At 42.4% G+C, this 23982-nt stretch overlaps 2 protein-coding genes across 5 annotated transcripts; both read right to left on the bottom strand.

Annotated features, from left to right (window-relative positions):
- Positions 1 to 500: 500 nt before the first annotated feature.
- LOC309716746 (RNA-binding protein 12B-like) lies at positions 501 to 5226 on the bottom strand. 2 transcript variants are annotated; one of them, XM_082550744.1, is made up of 2 exons: positions 4749 to 5226; positions 501 to 2854 (listed from the first exon to the last, which is right to left on the bottom strand). In XM_082550744.1, exon 2 carries the CDS (start codon positions 2830 to 2832, stop codon positions 928 to 930), a length of 1905 nt encoding a protein of 634 aa, XP_082406870.1. In that variant the 5' UTR covers positions 2833 to 2854; positions 4749 to 5226; the 3' UTR covers positions 501 to 927. The 2 variants fall into 2 exon arrangements, with proteins under 2 accessions (XP_082406870.1, XP_082406869.1); XM_082550743.1 differs by having other exon boundaries at positions 4994 to 5223.
- A 1726-nt stretch (positions 5227 to 6952) lies between these two features.
- On the bottom strand, positions 6953 to 22952 carry LOC309716686 (RNA-binding protein 12B-like). Of its 3 annotated transcripts, XM_082550629.1 has the most exons (3): positions 10826 to 10952; positions 10658 to 10736; positions 6953 to 9229 (listed from the first exon to the last, which is right to left on the bottom strand). In XM_082550629.1, the coding sequence occupies exon 3, from the start codon at positions 9205 to 9207 to the stop codon at positions 7351 to 7353; it is 1857 nt and encodes a 618-aa protein (XP_082406755.1). In that variant the 5' UTR covers positions 9208 to 9229; positions 10658 to 10736; positions 10826 to 10952; the 3' UTR covers positions 6953 to 7350. The 3 variants fall into 3 exon arrangements, with proteins under 3 accessions (XP_082406755.1, XP_082406754.1, XP_082406756.1); XM_082550628.1 differs by lacking the exons at positions 10658 to 10736; positions 10826 to 10952 and adding an exon at positions 22675 to 22952; XM_082550630.1 differs by lacking the exons at positions 10658 to 10736; positions 10826 to 10952 and adding an exon at positions 10409 to 10644.
- Between the last annotated feature and the right edge of the window lie 1030 nt (positions 22953 to 23982).

Below are 23982 nucleotides of genomic sequence, written 5' to 3'. Positions count from 1 at the left end.
CGGTACACCTCGTTGCAACATTGGATAAGTGCTTAGTGGTTGATCAACTACCGTTTATCAGTTAACTAAATGTCTTGAGAAATTTTGTATACAAAGTTATTTTAGATTGTTATACACAAGAGAAAATTAGAAATTGTCATTTTAAATGTTCACATTTTTTAAACTAATTTTTCACTAGGTTTGAGCTGTGCAGCTCTCCCAGTGCAGCTCTCCCAGTGCTTACAAATTATGTAAAATGAGCAGAAAGCACACACACACACACACACACACACACACACACACACAAACCCCCACCACGCAATAGTTTTAGACAGGCCTCTATAGTTATTATTTCAAACCTGTCAGTACACCATATTCACCACTACAGATGAGTAGTGACCATTTAAACGGTGGTCGTATTTAAGGTTTTGTTCTTTGAAGGCTGTCTACAAAAAAATTAAATCAATAAAATGCAGAATATCATAACGGGTCTTTGAGGGGAGAAAAAAAAAATACATCACTGAACTCGAAATATTTTTTATTTATTATTTATCTGTATCCTGTATAGACAAGCTTGATCAGCAGATCCTAATTTAATGTTAACAATTCAAAAGCATCCATTTTTATTTTAAAATGACAAAAAGACAGTAAGATGAAATGGAATACACACTATAACAAGTTCAATCAAAAATTGAAATAGAGTATTGCTTTTAGCAGATAAAACAAGGCTAAATTAAATACATGCAAGCTAACTTTATAGTTAGAATCATAACACCACCCCATATCAACAGCCCCCAACACCCTCCTTTTCCCCACCCTACATAAAAAAAAAATTAAAAAAAAAACGAAAAAAAATGAAAAAAACAAGGCAGTGGTTTTTCAAATCAACATTGTTTACATTTCCAATTACACCTGGAATTTTAAGTGCAATGAAAAGCAATTTTACTTTCACACAAGGAGTAGCTTTATTTTTCTCTGCCCTATTGGTCTCCCACCTAGTTCTTCAACTGCCGTTAAAGCCTCTCGACGAGACTCAAATACCAAAGTAGCAGAGCCTTTAGGTTTTCCACTCTGGTCATACTGCAGTGACACAGATCCAGGTATTATACGATACCCGTAACAAAAATCGTAGATTTCTTCACTTCTGATTTGGAAAGGTAGGTTGAGTAACTGAACACAGGTGGGAGCGTCAAAAGGCTCCACAGGGGAGCGAAAACTGCCACGAACTCCATTGCCCCGGTCTTCTGGAGAACGAGACCGCGCTGCACGAGACTCATAATCAATACTTCCATGGATGCTATCCTGTGCATTAGTTACTGGTATACCCCCATCACGAGGAACCCTGAAGTCAGGATATGAAGTATCACCAGTGAGATAAGATGTTTCGCTGCTCTTGCCCGAGTACTGCTCCCCTCTCAGCAGTGGCTCTTGCACCACTGGTGGATCAACACCCAACTCCTGCATCTCAGAACGTGTAATGCATTTTAGTATGACTTTTGACCCAAGAAACCGTCGTCCATCGAGAATGAGTGCCCTCATAGCCTCCGTCTCAGATCCAAAGACCACCATAGCTTGTCCAACCCCAGCACCTTCTCGGTCCTGCAGCACACACACATTGTCCTCTGTGATATTAAACCCAAGGAAGAAGTCGATGATCTCAACTTTTCGTACATCGAATGGCAGGTTTCGCACAAACACACATATCTTCTCTGAGTCATAAGGATCACTGGAGTAAGATGCAGGCCCCTCCCGAAACCTTTCAGAGTTTCCAGAAGGCCGGACAGTGGTACCTTGAGGTTTCAGAAGGGCAATCATGTTCTCCCTCGAAACTGGACGGGTATGCACTAGTCGATTGAAAAACTGTCTTTTTTCATGAGCTAAAGCTTCACAATAGTCACGCAAACTCTTGAACAGCACCAGTGCAGATCTTTTTTGTTTCCCGTCAGAGTCAATCAAGTGCAGGATCTGGTCATCCCCAAGTTTCGCATTATGAAAGAGACGTTTTATATGTTCTTTTTCCACTGCAAATGACAGATTTTCCAACAAAACACAGTACTCCCCTTCTGAAGGAGCAATGTGCCTCTGAGCCACAGGTGATCGTGACCTTACACGGTGCTGTGGATCCCTCTGATCAGGAATGGGTGATCTCCCCCTTTGGAAACTGCCACCTATGACAGCTGTTGGCATTCTACCAGTAACCCGATGCCAATCATTCAATGTTGTCGTGGAGATCTCAATATACCTTGCGCCAATGTATTCCCGATCTCTCTTCAACCCTTCCATTGCATCCTCTCTTGTTGCAAATTTGACAAAACCTGTTCCATTGTTTAATCCTTGGCGATTTTTTACTAAAACAACTTCATCAACAACTAAACCACCAAAAAAGTCACAAATTTCCTTTTCAGTGACAGAGAAAGGCAGACCTTTTAGAAACAAAAACACATCATCTGTGTTTGGGGCCCTCTGGAGCAGGGGTGGAGGACTGTCACCCGATCTGCTGGCTGATCTCCTGCCCATCTCTGGCTCCATAGATCTGCGAGGATGTCCAATGTCATCTTCAAGCCGCCTTTTCTGATCCCTCTCCACAATTTTTGTTGTTCTGTCGAGCATATTCTGCATCTCTGCTTTACTACTTAAAAGCAATGTAACAGGTGAGCCTCTAATGACACCACCTGAACGTATCATGGCTCTTCTTGCATCTTCATCTGAAGCAAAGATAATGAAAGCCTCGTCTCGCTCCCCACCAATTATATGCACCCCTCCATCAGGAATTTTGAGGCCAGTGAAGAACCTGCGAATATCCTCAGAACCCGCTGTGACTCTCAGGCCCTGTAAACGGATGACGACCGCCATGCTGAAGCACAAACAACAGCACCTGTAGACAGAAGGATATAGAATAATATTATTGCCAACAGAGCATCTGTAGCTCTGTGCCAATTTCCCGGCATTTCACTGTACCACCATGGAATCTGAAAAGCAATGCACTCTCAGGGGCAGATACACCATTTACACCAATACCCAAAACGGTCAATTTTTAAAAAAAACACACACAAGACTGCCTAATAAGAACTGCAGAGGTTAATCACAAATCCACCTCACATTCTAAAGAGCCAAGCTTCAAAGCACAAAACTAAAGGCCTTTACGTTGAAATCGCAGCAAAATTAAGGAACTAAAACACAGACCATATTAAAACTAAAATTCTGCTCACTATTTAAAATATTTGACTCAAGTTCCCACCAAATTTACTTCACCAAAAACCCAAACAAACAAACAAAAAACATCGGTGGCACAGTGTTCACCAGCAAATGAGGGGGGAAAAAATAAAAATAAAACCATACTGGTTTCAATAACCGAGCAAGATTAGTTCTGAAAGATGCCAAGCTGAAAATGAAACCACCTCCCAAAGAAGAAAAATCCTCAATATAGTGAGTCCACTTTCAAGTTTATAAATAATGTCCACTTATTTAGCCAAGTGATCAACTGCAGAACAGCCTCGATGACCAGTCATAAATCCAGCTGTGAAATCTGCGCTTGGTGGGGGGGTAGGGAGTAGTTCTTCATCTGGCACTGTCATCTTACAGAAAAAAATGACAAGATCACGCTTAACAGCAGATAACATCTCCAACCGTTAACCTTTGCTCCATCTGTTCCAGACATGATCAAACGCTGCTCCAAATCAGTCTCAGACTTCACAAGAACATTAAGCTGCACATTTACAACACGTGAAACCCTTCAGTATTGCTTTAGAGCTAGGAGTATACCAGTGTGGTCATAGCTCAAAGCAGCATGTTCATTTGTTTTGGGCAAAGAAGTCCTTACTTGACGTTACTTACAATACCCAAATGTATCAATTATGTACATTTTAGCTTCAAAGCTGTGCAAAACACTCCAATGTTTCAGAAGTTAATAGTTGACTGCTCGTAAAAAGCTAGTTAAAAAAAAATGTTTTATGCTTCAGCCACCACAAAGTCCACCTCAATTCATAATTATAATTAAATGAATTTGGATCTTCTTATAAGCAAACCTAATTAGATGGTGAAAATTCACACTCCTTTGTTCACTCCTTTTTTGTGTTACCAGTTCAGATTTCCTGCTTTCAAGCTGGTCAGACAGGTCGAGCTAGACTGTTGTTTCTGATGAATCAAAGCAGGAAAAAAAAAACCCAAAGAAATCAGGATGTTGTTCTTCTTCAAGGTTTCTTCACTACATTGCCGCCTTGATCCAGCTTCTCCCAATGATTCCAAAACGTGCAGTTTATAGCAGCAATGGCTGTATCAGGTAAAGGAAATAAGTAGCCAGTCACTCATATGGTCCTTATGCAGCAGTACGCTGAAGTCACTGCTCAGTTCAAGATCATTAACCCAAAGTGAAAATTACAGGACCTTTTACCACCAATATCAATGAGAAAACGAACTAACATGGTATCTTGATGAGTCGCCTTCATGCACGGCAGGGAGATCTCAGAATCTTTGCAAACTGACAGTTGCTGTCAACCAGAAATCACCACCCATGCATCACGGGAGGGGGGCACGACCAACGACAGAGCCTTAACTGTTCCAGGTTGGCCATCCACGTAGAGAGAAACCCCCAACATGTACAATAACTTGCTAAATGACTTAAATGTGTCTCCAACGTGCACCTAATCAAAAGCTCAGTGCTCCAAGTACATAACAACCACGTCGCCAATACTGAATCGGACATGCCCCCGTTAGCCGCATCGTTGACAAAATATACACGTAAAATACACGCAACCTGCACACATCGTAACCTTGTATGCCAGCTGAGATTAGCTAACGTGGATTGTTCCCCAGGTTGTTTCTGGCACTTCAAACGCCTCTGCCGCTGAAACCAAGAACAAAATGTCGAGCTGAGCTGCACTCGTCTTTGTACCCAGCTAGGCCTGTAGCTTTAGCGTTAGCTCGTTTATCGCCCGAACCCGGCCAGTAGCAATGACGACGTTTTCGTTTTTTAATATTACCACCATACTGTCACATAACCAACGTCAGAACTTACACAAAAGGCAACCAAAGACTCTCGTTAAAATATCGAGAGCAGTGGAGATAATGAGAACAATAAAGCTCGGGTACGTCGCTCTCACGGCACTGTTTCAGGGGAAAATGGCCTTCTTCTTCCTCCTTTTAAATTTTTATTGCCAGTTGACAAACAACTGAATGGTGCATTACCGCCACCAACTGGTATGGAGTGTGGTCTGAAACGCGAAAGTGGGAAAGTGGCCTTCTTCGGCGCCTTTTTTTCTTCTTCCTCAGGCGGCGCGGTCCAAACTGAAGTCAAAGGTGCATGTTGCCGTCTACTGTACCGGCGTGAGAATGCTCAGGCAAAGTTCTAGCAGAGCCTAACCATTAGTTGACTTGCTAATTAACCAGCCTGTATCCTTAACACATTTACAATCTTCTCCAAAGTTACATTCATCTAGAGTTTTTTCCCCCACAATATACAGTTTTATATTGTCTGTGTGTGTGTGTGTGTGTGTGTGTGTGTGTGTGTGTGTGTGTGTGTGTGTGTTAATATTTTCTGCTATGCCTAATGATAATACAAAAAAAAGAAGAACAAATCAAAACAGAGATCCGGCAATCAGATGAAATCTGCCCTTTAGGTATTGTGAGTGCAGTGTACTTTGGTGTAGTCTGCTGCGGGAGCAGCATTGGAGCTGATACCAGCAAACTGATTAAACCGCTCTGCAATTTTTTATGGAAGCCCATTTCCACCACTAAAAAAGGAAGAAAAATAAGTATCCATAACTTGAAATTTCGAGTTATCTTTCTCAAATCTTTGAGTTATTTTCTCAAAATTTTGACTTATGAACTCAAAATTTCAAGTTAGCTCTGCCAAATTTTGAGAAAAGTGAGTCAAAATTTTGCGTTACTTATCTCAAAATTTTGAGTCCATAAGTCGAAATTTCAAGAAAGATAACGTGAAACTTTGAGTTATGGATACTTTTTTTGTGGCGGAAACGGGCTTCCAAAGACAGCAGATCACTTTCTCTAACAGGCTGATTCAGCTCTGATGGCACAAGGACAGATAAAGGAAATCTTTCATATCACTTGTGATCAACCTCAATAATTTAAAGTATCTGTCAGGCACAGAATCATCTCCTGCATATTATCATCATCAGTAATATTATTATTCATTGCAACTGCTGTACCAAAAGAATTAAAAGAAAGTATGGGATAACAAAAGTATTTCTCTTTCCATCATCACATTAGTGCAGTTCAAATTGTTCCAGTGGATGACAAAAAAACTGAATAGGCAGAACAAAAAGTAATCAATCAAATAATAGACTATGATAAACAACATCAAATAAATGAAGCATGAAATATGTTTATCAAAGGACCAAGGTCTCTGTTATTGAGATTTTAACCACTGTGTGATGCTCTCTAACAAGGCCTGCCTTTTTGAAATTTTAACTGGTTGTTTGACTCGTAGGAGCCGCAGTGCGCTCCGGGGTTCGCGCCAGCTGTGCACCCATATCATGTGATGCTGAACAGAGAAGCCTCAGAAACAGAGGCACTCGATTAGTGGCTGATACAAATAAAAAGTGGCTAAAACACATGCTCAAAAGACTTCGTTGGGGGATCAGACTGTTAGTCTTGTCATTTTAAACACTTCCCAAGGCGCTGCATTCGCTATCATTTGTGTTTTAGAGCTCTCCCACAACTCTTCGCTAACTATGTGAGCGCATTCTGGCTCGGTCGTACCACCATTCACCCATGCTGAAGCTAGGGCGCAGCAGTAGCGGAGCAAGCAATAGTTTTAGACAGGCCTCTATAGTTATTATTTCAAACCTGTCAGTACACCATATTCACCACTACAGATGAGTAGTGACCATTTAAACGGTGGTCGTATTTAAGGTTTTGTTCTTTGAAGGCTGTCTACAAAAAAATAAAATCAATAAAATGCAGAATATCATAACAGGTCTTTGAGGGGAGAAAAAAAAATACATCACTGAACCCGAAATATTTTTTATTTATTATTTATCTGTATCCTGCAGATCCTAATTTAATGTTAACAATTCAAAAGCATCCATTTTTATTTTAAAATGACAAAAAGACAGTAAGATGAAATGGAATACACACTATAACAAGTTCAATCAAAAATTGAAATAGAGTATTGCTTTTAGCAGATAAAACAAGGCTAAATTAAATACATGCAAGCTAACTTTATAGTTAGAATCATAAAGCCACCCCATATCAACAGCCCCCAACACCCTCCTTTTCCCCACCCTACATAAAATAAAAAAAAACGAAAAAAAATGAAAAAAACAACAACAAGGCAGTGGTTTTTCAAATCAACATTGTTTACATTTCCAATTACACCTGGAATTTTAAGTGCAATGAAAAGCAATTTTACTTTCACACAAGGAGTAGCTTTATTTTTCTCTGCCCTATTGGTCTCCCACCTAGTTCTTCAACTGCCGTTAAAGCCTCTCGACGAGACTCAAATACCAAAGTAGCAGAGCCTTTAGGTTTTCCACTCTGGTCATACTGCAGTGACACAGATCCAGGTATTATACGATACCCGTAACAAAAATCGTAGATTTCTTCACTTCTGATTTGGAAAGGTAGGTTGAGTAACTGAACACAGGTGGGAGCGTCAAAAGGCTCCACAGGGGAGCGAAAACTGCCACGAACTCCATTGCCCCGGTCTTCTGGAGAACGAGACCGCGCTGCACGAGACTCATAATCAATACTTCCATGGATGCTATCCTGTGCATTAGTTACTGGTATACCCCCATCACGAGGAACCCTGAAGTCAGGATATGAAGTGTCACCAGTGAGATAAGATGCTTCGCTGCTCTTGCCCGAGTACTGCTCCCCTCTCAGCAGTGGCTCTTGCACCACTGGTGGATCAACACCCAACTCCTGCATCTCAGAACGTGTAATGCATTTTAGTATGACTTTTGACCCAAGAAACCGTCGTCCATCGAGAATGAGTGCCCTCATAGCCTCCGTCTCAGATCCAAAGACCACCATAGCTTGTCCAACCCCAGCACCTTCTCGGTCCTGCAGCACACACACATTGTCCTCTGTGATATTAAACCCAAGGAAGAAGTCGATGATCTCAACTTTTCGTACATCGAATGGCAGGTTTCGCACAAACACACATATCTTCTCTGAGTCATAAGGATCACTGGAGTAAGATGCAGGCCCCTCCCGAAACCTTTCAGAGTTTCCAGAAGGCCGGACAGTGGTACCTTGAGGTTTCAGAAGGGCAATCATGTTCTCCCTCGAAACTGGACGGGTATGCACTAGTCGATTGAAAAACTGTCTTTTTTCATGAGCTAAAGCTTCACAATAGTCACGCAAACTCTTGAACAGCACCAGTGCAGATCTTTTTTGTTTCCCGTCAGAGTCAATCAAGTGCAGGATCTGGTCATCCCCAAGTTTCGCATTATGAAAAAGACGTTTTATATGTTCTTTTTCCGCTGCAAATGACAGATTTTCCAACAAAACACAGTACTCCCCTTCTGAAGGAGCAATGTGCCTCTGAGCCACAGGTGATCGTGACCTTACACGGTGCTGTGGATCCCTCTGATCGGGAATGGGTGATCTCCCCCTTTGGAAACTGCCACCTATTACAGCTGTTGGCATTCTACCAGTAACCCGATGCCAATCATTCAATGTTGTCGTGGAGATCTCAATATACCTTGCGCCAATGTATTCCCGATCTCTCTTCAACCCTTCCATTGCATCCTCTCTTGTTGCAAATTTGACAAAACCTGTTCCATTGTTTAATCCTTGGCGATTTTTTACTAAAACAACTTCATCAACAACTAAACCACCAAAAAAAATCACAAATTTCCTTTTCAGTGGGGCCCTCTGGAGCAGGGGTGGAGGACTGTCACCCGATCTGCTGGCTGATCTCCTGCCCATCTCTGGCTCCATAGATCTGCGAGGATGTCCAATGTCATCTTCAAGCCGCCTTTTCTGATCCCTCTCCACAATTTTTGTTGTTCTTTCGAGCATATTCTGAAACTCTGCTTTACTACTTAACAGGAATGTAACAGGTGAGCCTCTAATGACACCACCTGAATGTATCATGGCTCTTCTTGCATCTTCATCTGAAGCAAAGATAATGAAAGCCTCGTCTCGCTCCCCACCAATTATATGCACCCCTCCATCAGGAATTTTGAGGCCAGTGAAGAACCTGCGAATATCCTCAGAACCCGCTGTGACTCTCAGGCCCTGTAAACGGATGACGACCGCCATGCTGAAGCACAAACAACAGCACCTGTAGACAGAAGGATATAGAATAATATTATTGCCAACAGAGCATCTGTAGCTCTGTGCCAATTTCCCGGCATTTCACTGTACCACCATGGAATCTGAAAAGCAATGCACTCTCAGGGGCAGATACACCATTTACACCAATACCCAAAACGGTCAATTTTTAAAAAAAACACACACAAGACTGCCTAATAAGAACTGCAGAGGTTAATCACAAATCCACCTCACATTCTAAAGAGCCAAGCTTCAAAGCACAAAACTAAAGGCCTTTACGTTGAAATCGCAGCAAAATTAAGGAACTAAAACACAGACCATATTAAAACTAAAATTCTGCTCACTATTTAAAATATTTGACTCAAGTTCCCACCAAATTTACTTCACCAAAAACCCAAACAAACAAACAAAAAACATCGGTGGCACAGTGTTCACCAGCAAATGAGGGGGGAAAAAATAAAAATAAAACCATACTGGTTTCAATAACCGAGCAAGATTAGTTCTGAAAGATGCCAAGCTGAAAATGAAACCACCTCCCAAAGAAGAAAAATCCTCAATATAGTGAGTCCACTTTCAAGTTTATAAATAATGTCCACTTATTTAGCCAAGTGATCAACTGCAGAACAGCCTCGATGACCAGTCATAAATCCAGCTGTGAAATCTGCGCTTGGTGGGGGGGTAGGGAGTAGTTCTTCATCTGGCACTGTCATCTTACAGAAAAAAATGACAAGATCACGCTTAACAGCAGATAACATCTCCAACCGTTAACCTTTGCTCCATCTGTTCCAGACATGATCAAACGCTGCTCCAAATCAGTCTCAGACTTCACAAGAACATTAAGCTTAGGGCTGCTCAATTAATCGAATTTTAATCAGATTACGATCTGGGCTTTCAACGATCATTAAAAATGACTGAGCCGATTATTAGCCCCTCCCTCGTGCTTTACTCTCGCGCTGCTCCGTGTGGCGAATCCAGCGCACCTCTCTGCATTTCTAACACGTGTCACAACAATTAAGAGCAGCCAGTGTTGCCAATTTAGCGACTTTGTCGCTATATTTAGCGAGTTTTCAGACCCCCTTAGCGACTTTTTTTCTAAAAAGCGACTAGCGACAAATCTGGCGACTTTTCTGGTATTATTGGAGACTTATTTATGACGACTTTTTGACGTGAAAACGCGCATCGCTCTTACTCTCAACAAGCAGCGGGTGCTGCCGTGGGCACCTCACCCGTGCCAAAGCTCTCCCAGGCGGAGGATAGTCCTCCCCCGCTGTTATCAGGGCAGGAGATGTTCACACCCATGCGTCCAAAGGACAAATGAATCGCGCATGAGTGAAGCCGCTGCTCCCGCACTGACTGTAACGCAGTCAATTCTTCTTTTACTGTTATGCTGTTTTGTGGATCACAAAGTTTAAAACTACTTATAAACAAACACTCTCACACACAAAGTAACTCCACCAGAGCGCCAATTTCGGGTCACTTTTGCCAGTCCAGGCCCGGATAAAGGAGCAGGGTTGGAACTGTGACATTAAAAACAATAGTTGTTAAAAGAAATTTAATTTGTAGTTCTAAATAAATTCTAACTGCATTTAGGACGTTTTTTACTCACTTTATGTCTCTTCCACGATGTTATTTCTCTCTCCAACAACGTAGGTTACAATTACATTAGCATGACCAATTCTACAAATTAAGCGATGACGTCATTTGGCGACTTCTAGCGACTTTTAGGACAACCAATAGCGATTTTACTTACTGAGTGTAGCTCCCGTTAGCCACCACGCGGACAAGTTCTTGTTTACAGATGATTTATTCAATGTTCGGCGACAAGATCACTCAGCGTTGTCATCATCATCATCATCATCATCGTGAGAACTACCCAAAGAAAACGATTGCAATAAGCAACATGTTTACAATAACTCTTATCACAGTAAATCCAAACAATAAAGGTATAGACACATAAATGCCCTTTTATGGCACTTTCATTGAAACTGAAATTAACAGAGGCACCCTGAACACACCTCATTGCCTGCTGTAGCCAAACGGGAGAAAGTCCGTTCTTCGCGCGAGCCGCTACTCCTCTCAACGGTGAGTCCACAATTGGGTTTAATTTAACTTAACTTAACTTATGTGTTCTTTAAAACTTAAGTCCAGTTTAAAGCAGTAGGACGATGCAGCTGAACTCACAGAGCGCCATGCTTCTCTGCTCTAGTGTCACCACAAACTCAGTCCGTGCTGCACGTTACTTCCGCTACCACCAATTACAAAACAAAGTTCCACAATTAAAGGAAACTTACAAATATAAACACAAGAAAAACATTGGAACACTTCACTGTTAGTTACACTCCCACCAAATCACCTGTGATTTTCCCATAAACGTAACATGTATGGATATAACAAGAAATCACATTTAACATTAATTGAACTTGTGGATTGGCAAAGTGACTCTTCAATTAGCCTCCAGTAGAGTTACAGTCTTTTGAATAGGTCTCTCCAGATAGGTTGGTTTTGTGGTGCGCCTTCCTCTAGCATCTAGAGTTGAGTCACTGATCAACAACCTCACACTTCTCACCTTTCCATCCTGTCCCAGATAGACATCTATGATCCTTCCCATCTTCCATTGACTACGTGGAGCAGAATCATCCTTGAGAAGCACAATATCATTGACTTTCGCATTTCGTCTTGCTCTGTTCCATTTTTGTCTGCTCTGAAGATTCAACAGATATTCCCTTTTCCACCGTTCCCAGAAGCTGTTGGCTAGGAACTGTACTCTGCGCCATCGTTTTTGCAGGTACACATCTTCCTTGATAAACTTTCCAGGAGGTGGGGGAATAATGCTTGACTTCATTGTCAGAATGTGGTTAGGTGTCAAGGGTTCTGGACCAGATGGATTGTGCAAATGCTCTGATGTTAATGGCCTGCTATTCACAATTGCCATAACTTCGTAGAGGAAGGTTCTTAACGAACTGCTGTCGAGCCTTTTAACTGCTTGGTCGAGAACGGATGCCAGAACACTACGCACGGTGCGTATTTGGCGTTCCCAAACCCCACCTTTATGACTTGCAGATGGTGTGTTCATAACAAACTCACATCCAATTTTCTTGAGGTTCTCTCCATCCATCTCCTTCATGGCTTCAGCGAACTCGTGCCTTGCACCAATGAAATTGCTGCCTTGATCACATCGAATTTGCCTGACACTTCCACGCAATGCAATAAACGAACGCAAGGCATTGATGAATGCATCAGTTGTTAAGTCCTCAAGCATCTCAATATGTATGGCTCTTGAGCACATGCATGTGAGTAAAAGCCCATAACGCTTAAGCTCCTTTCTGCCATCCTTGACATAGATAGGCCCGAAGCAGTCCATCCCACAATATGTGAAGGGTGGAGACAACTCCGTGCGTTCTTGTGGGAGGTTCGCCATCCTTTGTCCTTCAGTGTTCCGTCTAAACTTCCTGCATTTTGTGCAGTTGTAAATATGAGAGGAGACTGCCTTACTGCATCCAAGAATCCAAACACCATTGGCTCGCAGCTCGTTAACAGTCATACCTCGACCTTGGTGCTGCACCTTTTCATGATGATGCTTGATGAGCAGTGTTGCCAAATGGCTTCCTTTAGGAAGGATAGCTGGGTGTTTCACATGGGGGTGAAGACTGGACATTGTTAAGCGCCCTCCAACCCTGAGTACACCCTGCTCATCAAGGAATGGGTTTAATTTGTGCAATTTATTTGCCTTGTCAATTGCCTTGATTTGCCCATTAAGCTTGAGACTCTTCATGGTTTCAGCAAGGTGTGTTGCTTGAACCAGTTTGATGAGAAAAACTTCTGCCTCCTTACGCTCCTGCAAAGTGGTGGGTTCACTAAACCTTGGTTTGTGGCCTTTAGCTGCCCTTGCTCTGCGTTTCAGTATGGCTACAGCTTGTACTGCTCTTGCCCAATCTGAAAACCTTTCAAGACGATCTAGCAGTGACCTCTCTTCCCTTGAGTGAATTTTGTGGACATGAGTCTTTCGTAACTCTGGGTCATCTTCTGATATTTCTCCCACTGTGAACACACTACTTGGGAGGTTTAGCTGCCACAGAAAATTTGGACCTCTAAACCAGTTAGATGCCTTGAGCTGTTCTGCTGTCTGTCCCCTAGAAGAGTGGTCAGCGGGGTTGTCTTCTGAAGCAATGTAGTTCCATTGGTCAGGATGTGTGCTCTGCTTGATACGTTGGACACGGTTTGCTACAAAAACATGAAATCTCCTTGCATCATTGTTGATGTAGCCAAGGACAACCCTTGAATCAGTCCAAAAGTATTCCTGCAGGCCTTCCATTTCAAGCTCTCTCTGGAGCATGTCACTTGTGCGCACTGCCACCACTGCTGCAGAGAGCTCAAGTCTTGGTATAGTTGTTACCTTTGAAGGAGCTACCCTTGCTTTCCCCATCACGAGGGAACAGTGCACTTCTCCCGATGCGCTTATTACTCTCAGGTATGAGCACTCTCCATAACCTGAGGCACTGGCATCTGAAAAATGATGCAGCTCGTATTTCACAACTTTGCCAAAGCTTCCTGGTAGGTAGCATCGTTGTACCTTTATGGTTGCTAGATCTTGCAGTCCTCTCAACCAGGATTCCCACTGGGGCAGCAGATGGTCTGGAAGAGGATCATCCCAACTAACTCTCTCGAGACACATTTGCTGGAGGATTTTCTTTCCTAAAAGGATGAAAGGTGCGACAAAGCCAAGCGGATCAAACACCGAGGCCACGGTGGACAATACCCCTCTTCTGCTCATGGGTTTTTCTTTCACCACCACTCTAAACTGGAAATCATCTGATGTGACACACCATTGTACACCAAGGGCTCTCTCCATGTGTGGTTCATGAAGAGCCATATCCAAGTTGTTGGCTCCTCCAGCACACTCTTCCTTTGGGATTGATGACAACACCTGCTTACTGTTGGAAATGAACTTATGCAACCTTAAGTTGCCAGTGTTGCAAAGCTCCCTTGCTTCATTCACTAGCTGGATTCCCTTTGCTTCGGTGGATACACTAGTCAAACCGTCATCAACATAAAAGTTTCTTTCTATGAAGCGGACGGATGCTTCGCTGAAATTCCCCCTTGCCATTGCAGCAAGATGTTTGAGGCCATAATTAGCACAGCCTGGAGACGAAGCAGCTCCAAACAAATGGACTCTCATGCGATAGACTGCTGGCTGTGCTTCTAAATCTCCATTCTCCCACCAGAGAAAGCGGAGGTAATCTTGGTCTTCTGCCCTCACGTGAAATTGGTGGAACATACGTTCTATGTCACACATGATTGCAACCTTTTCCTTGCGAAACCGACACAAGACACCAACAAGGGAATTTGTCAGCTCTGGACCAGTCAATAGATGATCATTTAAAGATGTCCCCTGAAACCGGGCTGAACAGTCAAAAACAATGCGGATTTTCCCAGGCTTTTGCGGGTGATAAACACCATGGTGTGGGATGTACCACACTGGGTGTTTGTGGAGATCAGCCTTGGGGATCTTCTCAGCATCTCCACGCGCTATGGTCTCTTCCATGAAGGTTTTGTAGTCCTGGTAATATCTGCTGTTTCTCCTTAATTTCCTTTCTAGGTGCTTAAGGCGATGGATAGCACACACCATATTGTCTGGCAAGCTCGGCCTTTCTCGTTTAAATGGAAGAGGCATCTCAATATGACCATCTTCTTTGTGTTTGATTCCTTGTTTCAATTTCGACAAAAACTGGAGGTCATCTTGAGAGAAGTGATTGTCCTCAGCAACTCTCTCATTAAAGTCACATTCAAGCGCTTTAATTATGTCAGATGAGATGACTTCCTTGATCTGTGTTCTGCATACATAGTGAACTTCCTGTTTGGGACTTGATGGAAGCTGAAGTTCCGGTGTCACTTGCCTTGTGATGACTTGATGACTCACTCCAATAGTGTCTCCACAGTCTACGTATGGGCTGCCATGTCCAATAATGCTCCATCCCAAGTCTGTTCTCTGTGCAAATGGTTGATTTTCTTCACCGCACACCACCTCTCTAGGAAGAAGTGCCTGAGAACAGTTGTAGCCAATTAGTAGACCAACATCACACCCTTGACGAGGAGCAATCCTATCTGCAATCTGCTCAAGATGGGGCCATGCCATTGCTGTCTCTGGTGTGGGTATGTGGTCTCTGTTCGCCGGAATGAACTTTCTTGTGTAGGTTGTAGGAAGAGTTATTTTCTTCTCTGAGTTGAATCCTCTAACTTGCAACCCAGAGATCCTTTGGCAAGCTACAACTTTGTTTGTAGAGGCCATAGTAGATAACTTTAGCTTGACCTGTTCCCCCTTTGCATTTAGAGAATCTGCTGCCTCCTCAAGAATGAAAGTTGTGTCACTTTGCGTATCAAGGAGAGCATACACAAGTGTTTCTCTGTCAGGCTCTTTCATCATTGAAACCCACACAGGAATGATTGTAGATGTCTGAATGTTGGTGTTGTCATGCTGAACTCTGTTGGATGTTGCTTCACTTATTGCTATAGCTTCTCTTTCTTCTAGCTGTTCATTGCTTTGTTCTCTGTGTCTAGCTTCCTGCCTTATTCCTTCAGTCTTTCGTGTCTTTTGTTCTCTTTGATCATCGTGTAAGCAAGTTGGATGCCTTTTCTGGCATGTACTGCAAGTGCTTCTGTACTTACAGTCTCTCGAGTGATGTCCAGGCTTTAAGCAACCAAAGCATAGCTTATTATCTTGAACAAACCTGTGTCGTTCCAATATTGGTCGTTCCAAAAATTTTCTACATTTGTACAGACTGTGGCCTGGTCTTTCACAAAACAGACAACTGCTGGCAGCAATCTTCTCATCAGTGTTTGTTGTTAGAACTTTAGCTGCAGGAGTCTGGTTTCGTTGTGGCTTGACCTTTTCTCCATCGCACTGTTTCAAGGCATGGAGTGAAGTCACAGGATTGCATGCGATCCTGGCTTCCCTTATGAGAAACTGCACAAACTGGCTAAAGCTTGGAAATCTGCCAGTCTCCTCCTCTATCGTCAACACTTTCCTATTCCACCTTGATGTCAACCAATCGGGGAGCTTGGAGAGGATTTTTTGATTCTCATTGCAATCATTAAGAACCTCTAGACCTTTAATCTGGCTTTCCGCAGCTTCACAGCTCCGTAGAAAGTCCACAAATTCCTGAAGTTCCAGACTGTCCTTGGAGCCAATTCTGGGCCATGCACTGAGTTTGTCTCTGAAGGCTTTGGCAATAAGGAAGGAGTTTCCAAATCTCTCATCTAATACTTCCCATGCTGCCTTATAAGCAGCCTCAGTGCCTAACAGGAAATAGTTTTCAACAGCCTTCTTAGCTGGTCCACTAACGTACTTGCACAAATAGTAGATTTTCTCAGAGGCTGGTATGTTTTTTCTTTCGATTAAAGTTTGAAAGGCAGCCTTCCAGTTCTTATATTTTAGCGGGTCACCACTGAATGTTGTCGGCTCTGGCATAGGAAGACGACTGGCACTAATAGAATCTGCTAATAACATGGCAAGTGCTGCGATGCCACCATCATGCTGTGGATGTATAACAGCTTGTTGTGGTAAGTGTAACTCTGGTGAGTTATGTATGTGACTTGTGTGCTGAAATCGGTCCCCTTCCCTTTGGCTTTCAGTTTTACATCCATGCAGTAACTGCTTAATTTCTTCTTCTGAATCTTCATCTTGCTCTTGCTCATACACTTGCATGGTTGCCTTAGCCACCCTTAACTGTTTGAGTGCTTCCAATCGTTCCAGTTCCTTGCGTTTGTCTTCCAAAAGCTTTCGCCTGGCAGCATTTTCAACCTCAAGTTTTGCTTGTAACTGTGCTTCTTCTTCCTCCATTCTTAAACGTCGTCTGCAGGCTTCAGCTGTTTGTTCTGCAATCTGTCTTTTATCTTCAGCCTCCAGCTGCAGAAGCTCTGCTTGCTGACACTGTTGTTCATGAAGGATTTCCAGTGTTGCTTGGGCTGCAGCCATTTTAGCAGCAGCTTCTTGTCTGCTCATGGATGACGCACTGGAGGACTTAGAAGCGACTCTTGATGCAACGTGTGACTGTTTGTATTGACTGGAAACCTGTGAGTGCTTACTGACGCCATATGATTTCTCAGACATTAAAAAAGATTCATCTACATTAAACTGTGGTTTGACTGGTGCCTTTCCTCTCAAACGTCTTTGTGCAGTCTTAATAACAGTTCTTGTTACCTCCTCGCAAGTATCAATTCTGCGGCGTGCATTGTTATCAGGAATGTCCACCTGACGCCAGTTTTCATATGCTGTGTTTAGTTCGCTGGAAGCAGTATTAATGTTGTTTATTATTGCTTGCAGCTCTTCATCTGAACAATTGTCAGAAATTGAATGGTTAGCATCCTTTGCTAGAACCTTCCACTTTTCGTACTTGATCTTAAAACTTTGCTCCAACTCCTTAATCCTTTGGTTTAACATTCCTCTTCCCTTTTCAGTTAAGGTTCTTGACCTCTGGCTTTTACGAGGTGGGTTTTGAATTTTTTGTTGCGCACACTTACTTGTTGATGGATGAACATCTGATGTTACTCGAACTTCTTGTGGACCATCTGTATTTTGCAGAGGAGAACTGCACAGTGGAGGGTTTTGCTGAGGCCTGGTCACAGTCTCTGCCTCAGGATTGTCACTCAGTTTAGAGAGATTTGTGACTGACATGTTAGGCTAAGTAAAGGAGTCTGATAACATAAAATAACACTGCTTATAGCTTGTAACAAACTTGGTTACTTCCTTTGAATAAAACCTTGCATAAAATCCAGGACTGCTTTAGTAGCTTATTCTTATAACCCTTAAACACATGTCTGAAATCACTAACAACCCTTAAAGACACATATTTTTCAAACTCATGATCAATTGTAAACTTGAACCTTCTTGCTTGCAGCTACAATGAAGCCACTTCAGGACACCCTTATTAACACTTTAAAGCATCCAAACTTGCAAATGGTCTTCAGGTTAATTTTCTGCAGCACACTTGAGAAGATCAATATGTCCTTTCTTTGAATTGTTAGGATGAGCAAACCCGTTCTTGGCTTCTGGCAGGAGCTTGGGGACCCTTGTAGACACGCTAGAGATGACTTATGTTCCTTTCTCCCGTTTGGCTACAGCAGGCAATGAGTTCTCACTGTAGCTCCCGTTAGCCACCACGCGGACAAGTTCTTGTTTACAGATGATTTATTCAATGTTCGGCGACAAGATCACTCAGCGTTGTCATCATCATCATCATCATCATCGTGAGAACTACCCAAAGAAAACGATTGCAATAAGCAACATGTTTACAATAACTCTTATCACAGTAAATCCAAACAATAAAGGTATAGACACATAAATGCCCTTTTATGGCACTTTCATTGAAACTGAAATTAACAGAGGCACCCTGAACACACCTCATTGCCTGCTGTAGCCAAACGGGAGAAAGTCCGTTCTTCGCGCGAGCCGCTACTCCTCTCAACGGTGAGTCCACAATTGGGTTTAATTTAACTTAACTTAACTTATGTGTTCTTTAAAACTTAAGTCCAGTTTAAAGCAGTAGGACGATGCAGCTGAACTCACAGAGCGCCATGCTTCTCTGCTCTAGTGTCACCACAAACTCAGTCCGTGCTGCACGTTACTTCCGCTACCACCAATTACAAAACAAAGTTCCACAATTAAAGGAAACTTACAAATATAAACACAAGAAAAACATTGGAACACTTCACTGTTAGTTACACTGAGGAGTTGGCAACACTGAGAGCAGCGGTTCCCAACCTTTTTTGCGCCACGGACCGGTTTATGCCCGACAATATTTTCATGGACCGGCCTTTAAGGTGTCGCGGATAAATACAACAAAATAAAACTAGTACCGGTACCGAAAAAAAGAACATTTATTCATAACACACGTGAAAAGACCAAGGAAAACTGAGTAAACGATAAAAACGATAACAAAATAACGCTGAAAACCGATAAAAACCCTGAAAACTATACATTTCACACCTGAGCCTCAACTCTCGCGGCTCGGTACCAAACGACTAACGGACCGGTACCGGTCCGAGGCCCGGGGGTTGGGGACCGCTGATTAAGAGGACCCGAGGGAAGCTCGGAAAGCTAAGCAGAAGTTATTTGGAGAGGAGAGTGACTGCTGTTGGTTTAAAAGAGAGGTAAAAAAAAACTTCAGTGGTGTGGAAACATTATGGGTTCGCGGAGTCAGACGTGGATCAAGTAGACATAGTGTGTAAACTTTGCTACAGTGTCGTAGCTGCACCACAGAGCAACACTGCAAAGTTCAGTGAACAGATGTTTACATTTTTCATTTGTTTTTTATATTGCAAACATTTGCACAGTTATCCGTATTTGCACACTATTTTATGACAATCTTTAAAGTCATTATTCAATACATTGTTATTGTTAAATAAATATCGTCAAATAATCGAGATCTCAATTAATAAAAAATAATCGTGATTATCATTTTTGCCATAATCGAGCAGCCCTAATTAAGCTGCACATTTACAACACGTGAAACCCTTCAGTATTGCTTTAGAGCTAGGAGTATACCAGTGTGGGCATAGCTCAAAGCAGCATTTTCATTTGTTTTGGGCAAAGAAGTCCTTACTTGACGTTACTTACAATACCCAAATGTATCAATTATGTACATTTTAGCTTCAAAGCTGTGCAAAACACTCCAATGTTTCAGAAGTTAATAACTGACTGCTCGTAAAAAGCTAGTTAAAAAAATGTTTTATGCTTCAGCCACCACAAAGTCCACCTCAATTCATAATTAAATGAATTTGGATCTTCTTACAAGCAAACCTAATTAGACGGTGAAAATTCACACTCCTTTGTTCACTCCTTTTTTTGTGTTACCAGTTCAGATTTCCTGCTTTCAAGCTGGTCGGACAGGTCGAGCTAGACTGTTGTTTCTGATGAAGCAAAGCAGGAAAGAAAAAGACCTCAAAGAAATCAGGATGTTGTTCTTCTTCAAGGTTTCTTCACTACATTGCCGCCTTGATCCAGCTTCTCCCAATGATTCCAAAACGTGCAGTTTATAGCAGCAATGGCTGTATCAGGTAAAGGAAATAAGTAAGACTTTGAGCCAGTCGCTCATACAGGGAGTGCAGAATTATTAGGCAAGTTGTATTTTTGAGGAATAATTTTATTATTGAACAACAACCATGTTCTCAATGAACCCAAAAAACTCATTAATATCAAAGCTGAATGTTCTTGGAAGTAGTTTTTAGTTTGTTTTTAGTTTTAGCTATTTTAGGGGGATATCTGTGTGTGCAGGTGACTATTACTGTGCATAATTATTAGGCAACTTAACAAAAAACAAATATATACCCATTTCAATTATTTTTACCAGTGAAACCAATATAACATCTCCACATTCACAAATATACATTTCTGACATTCAAAAACAAAACAAAAACAAATCAGTGACCAATATAGCCACCTTTCTTTGCAAGGACACTCAAAAGCCTGCCATCCATGGATTCTGTCAGTGTTTTGATCTGTTCACCATCAACATTGCGTGCAGCAGCAACCACAGCCTCCCAGACACTGTTCAGAGAGGTGTACTGTTTTCCCTCCTTGTAAATCTCACATTTGATGATGGACCACAGGTTCTCAATGGGGTTCAGATCAGGTGAACAAGGAGGCCATGTCATTAGTTTTTCTTCTTTTATACCTTTTCTTGCCAGCCACGCTGTGGAGTACTTGGACGCGTGTGATGGAGCATTGTCCTGCATGAAAATCATGTTTTTCTTGAAGGATGCAGACTTCTTCCTGTACCACTGCTCGAAGAAGGTGTCTTCCAGAAACTGGCAGTAGGACTGGGAGTTGAGCTTGACTCCATCCTCAACCCGAAAAGGCCCCACAAGCTCATCTTTGATGATACCAGCCCAAACCAGTACTCCACCTCCACCTTGCTGGCGTCTGAGTCGGACTGGAGCTCTCTGCCCTTTACCAGTCCAGCCATGGGCCCATCCATCTGGCCCATCAAGACTCACTCTCATTACATCAGTCCATAAAACCTTAGAAAAATCAGTCTCAAGATATTTCTTGGCCCAGTCTTGACGTTTCAGCTTGTGTGTCTTGTTCAGTGGTGGTCGTCTTTCAGCCTTTCTTACCTTGGCCATGTCTCTGAGTATTGCACACCTTGTGCTTTTGGGCACTCCAGTGATGTTGCAGCTCTGAAATATGGCCAAACTGGTGGCAAGTGGCATCTTGGCAGCTGCACGCTTGACTTTTCTCAGTTCATGGGCAGTTATTTTGCGCCTTGGTTTTTCCACACGCTTCTTGCGACCCTGTTGACTATTTTGAATGAAACGCGTGATTGTTCGATGATCACGCTTCAGAAGCTTTGCAATTTTGAGACTGCTGCATCCCTCTGCAAGATATCTCACTATTTTTGACTTTTCTGAGCCTGTCAAGTCCTTCTGTTGACCCATTTTGCCAAAGGAAAGGACGTTGCCTACTTCTTCTTCAGTCAAGTTTAACGGCAGCTTGCATCCAAAACTGTTGCATTACTGCCATCTCCTGGCTGTCAACCGTCCGTCACTAGGACGTTGCCTAATAATTATGCACACCTGATATAGGGTGTTGATGTCATTAGACCACACCCCTTCTCATTACAGAGATGCACATCACCTAATATGCTTAATTGGTAGTAGTTTTTCGAGCCTATACGGCTTGGAGTAAGACAACATGCATTAAGAGGATGATGTGGACAAAATACTCATTTGCCTAATAATTCTGCACTCCCTGTATGGTCCTTATGCAGGAGCACGCTGAAGTCACTGCTCAGTTCAAGATCATTAACCCAAAGTGAAAATTACAGGACCTTTTACCACCAATATCAATGAGAAAACGAACTAACATGGTATCTTGATGAGTCGCCTTCATGCACGGCAGGGAGATCTCAGAATCTTTGCAAACTGACAGTTGCTGTCAACCAGAAATCACCACCCATGCATCACGGGAGGGGGGCACGACCAACGACAGAGCCTTAACTGTTCCAGGTTGGCCATCCACGTAGAGAGAAACCCCCAACATGTACAATAACTTGCTAAATGACTTAAATGTGTCTCCAACGTGCACCTAATCAAAAGCTCAGTGCTCCAAGTACATAACAACCACGTCGCCAATACTGAATCGGACATGCCCCCGTTAGCCGCATCGTTGACAAAATATACACGTAAAATACACGCAACCTGCACACATCGTAACCTTGTATGCCAGCTGAGATTAGCTAACGTGGATTGTTCCCCAGGTTGTTTCTGGCACTTCAAACGCCTCTGCCGCTGAAACCAAGAACAAAATGTCGAGCTGAGCTGCACTCGTCTTTGTACCCAGCTAGGCCTGTAGCTTTAGCGTTAGCTCGTTTATCGCCCGAACCCGGCCAGTAGCAATGACGACGTTTTCGTTTTTTAATATTACCACCATACTGTCACATAACCAACGTCAGAACTTACACAAAAGGCAACCAAAGACTCTCGTTAAAATATCGAGAGCAGTGGAGATAATGAGAACAATAAAGCTCGGGTACGTCGCTCTCACGGCACTGTTTCAGGGGAAAATGGCCTTCTTCTTCCTCCTTTTAAATTTTTATTGCCAGTTGACAAACAACTGAATGGTGCATTACCGCCACCAACTGGTATGGAGTGTGGTCTGAAACGCGAAAGTGGGAAAGTGGCCTTCTTCGGCGCCTTTTTTTCTTCTTCCTCAGGCGGCGCGGTCCAAACCGAAGTCAAAGGTGCATGTTGCCGTCTACTGTACCGGCGTGAGAATGCTCAGGCAAAGTTCTAGCAGAGCCTAACCATTAGTTGACTTGCTAATTAACCAGCCTGTATCCTTAACACATTTACAATCTTCTCCAAAGTTACATTCATCTAGAGTTTTTTCCCCCACAATATACAGTTTTATATTGTGTGTGTGTGTGTGTGTGTGTTAATATTTTCTGCTATGCCTAATGATAATACAAAAAAAAGAAGAACAAATCAAAACAGAGATCAGATGAAATCTGCTTTTTAGGTATTGTGAGTGCAGTGTACTTTGGTGTAGTCTGCTGCGGGAGCAGCATTGGAGCTGATACCAGCAAACTGAATAAACCGCTCTGCAATTTTTTATGGAAGCCCATTTCCACCACTAAAAAAGGAAGAAAAATAAGTATCGATAACTTGAAATTTTGAGTTATCTTTCTCAAATCTTTGAGTTATTTTCTCAAAATTTCCACTTATTTTCTCGAAATTTTGACTTATTAACTCAAAATTTGAAGTTAGCTCGGCCAAATTTTGAGAAAAGTGAGTCAAAATTTTGCGTTACTTATCTCAAAATTTCGAGTTAATAAGTCGAAATTTCAAGAGAGTAGCTTGAAATTTCAAGAAAGATAACGCAAAACTTTGAGTTACCAAAACTTCGAGTTATGGATACTTTTTTTGTGGCGGAAACGGGCTTCCAAAGACAGCAGATCACTTTCTCTAACAGGCTGATTCAGCTCTGATGGCACAAGGACAGATAAAGGAAATCTTTCATATCACTTGCGATCAACCTCAATAATTTAAAGTATCTGTCAGGCACAGAATCATCTCCTGCATACTATCATAATCAGTAATATTATTATTCATTGCAACTGCTGTACCAAAAGAATTAAAAGAAAGTATGGGATAACAAAAGTATTTCTCTTTCCATCATCAAATTCAAATTTTATTTGTCACACACACACAACCATACACAGTATGACATGGGGGTGAAATGCTTGTAGCTGTACAATGCCCGACCAT

Source organism: Aulonocara stuartgranti (genome assembly GCF_965226115.1).
Source record: "Aulonocara stuartgranti genome assembly, chromosome: 11".
NCBI classification, from domain to species: domain Eukaryota; kingdom Metazoa; phylum Chordata; class Actinopteri; order Cichliformes; family Cichlidae; genus Aulonocara; species Aulonocara stuartgranti.
The sequence above is the reverse complement of the archived record's forward strand: the minus strand, read 5'-3'. Positions and strand labels throughout refer to the sequence as shown.

What these genes read in the sequence shown, in the direction of transcription:
- LOC309716746 (XM_082550744.1), bottom strand. Translation starts at nt 2,832, where the DNA reads ATGGCGGTCGTCATCCGTTTACAGGGCCTGAGAGTCACAGCGGGTTCT.
- LOC309716686 (XM_082550628.1), bottom strand. Translation starts at nt 9,207, where the DNA reads ATGGCGGTCGTCATCCGTTTACAGGGCCTGAGAGTCACAGCGGGTTCT.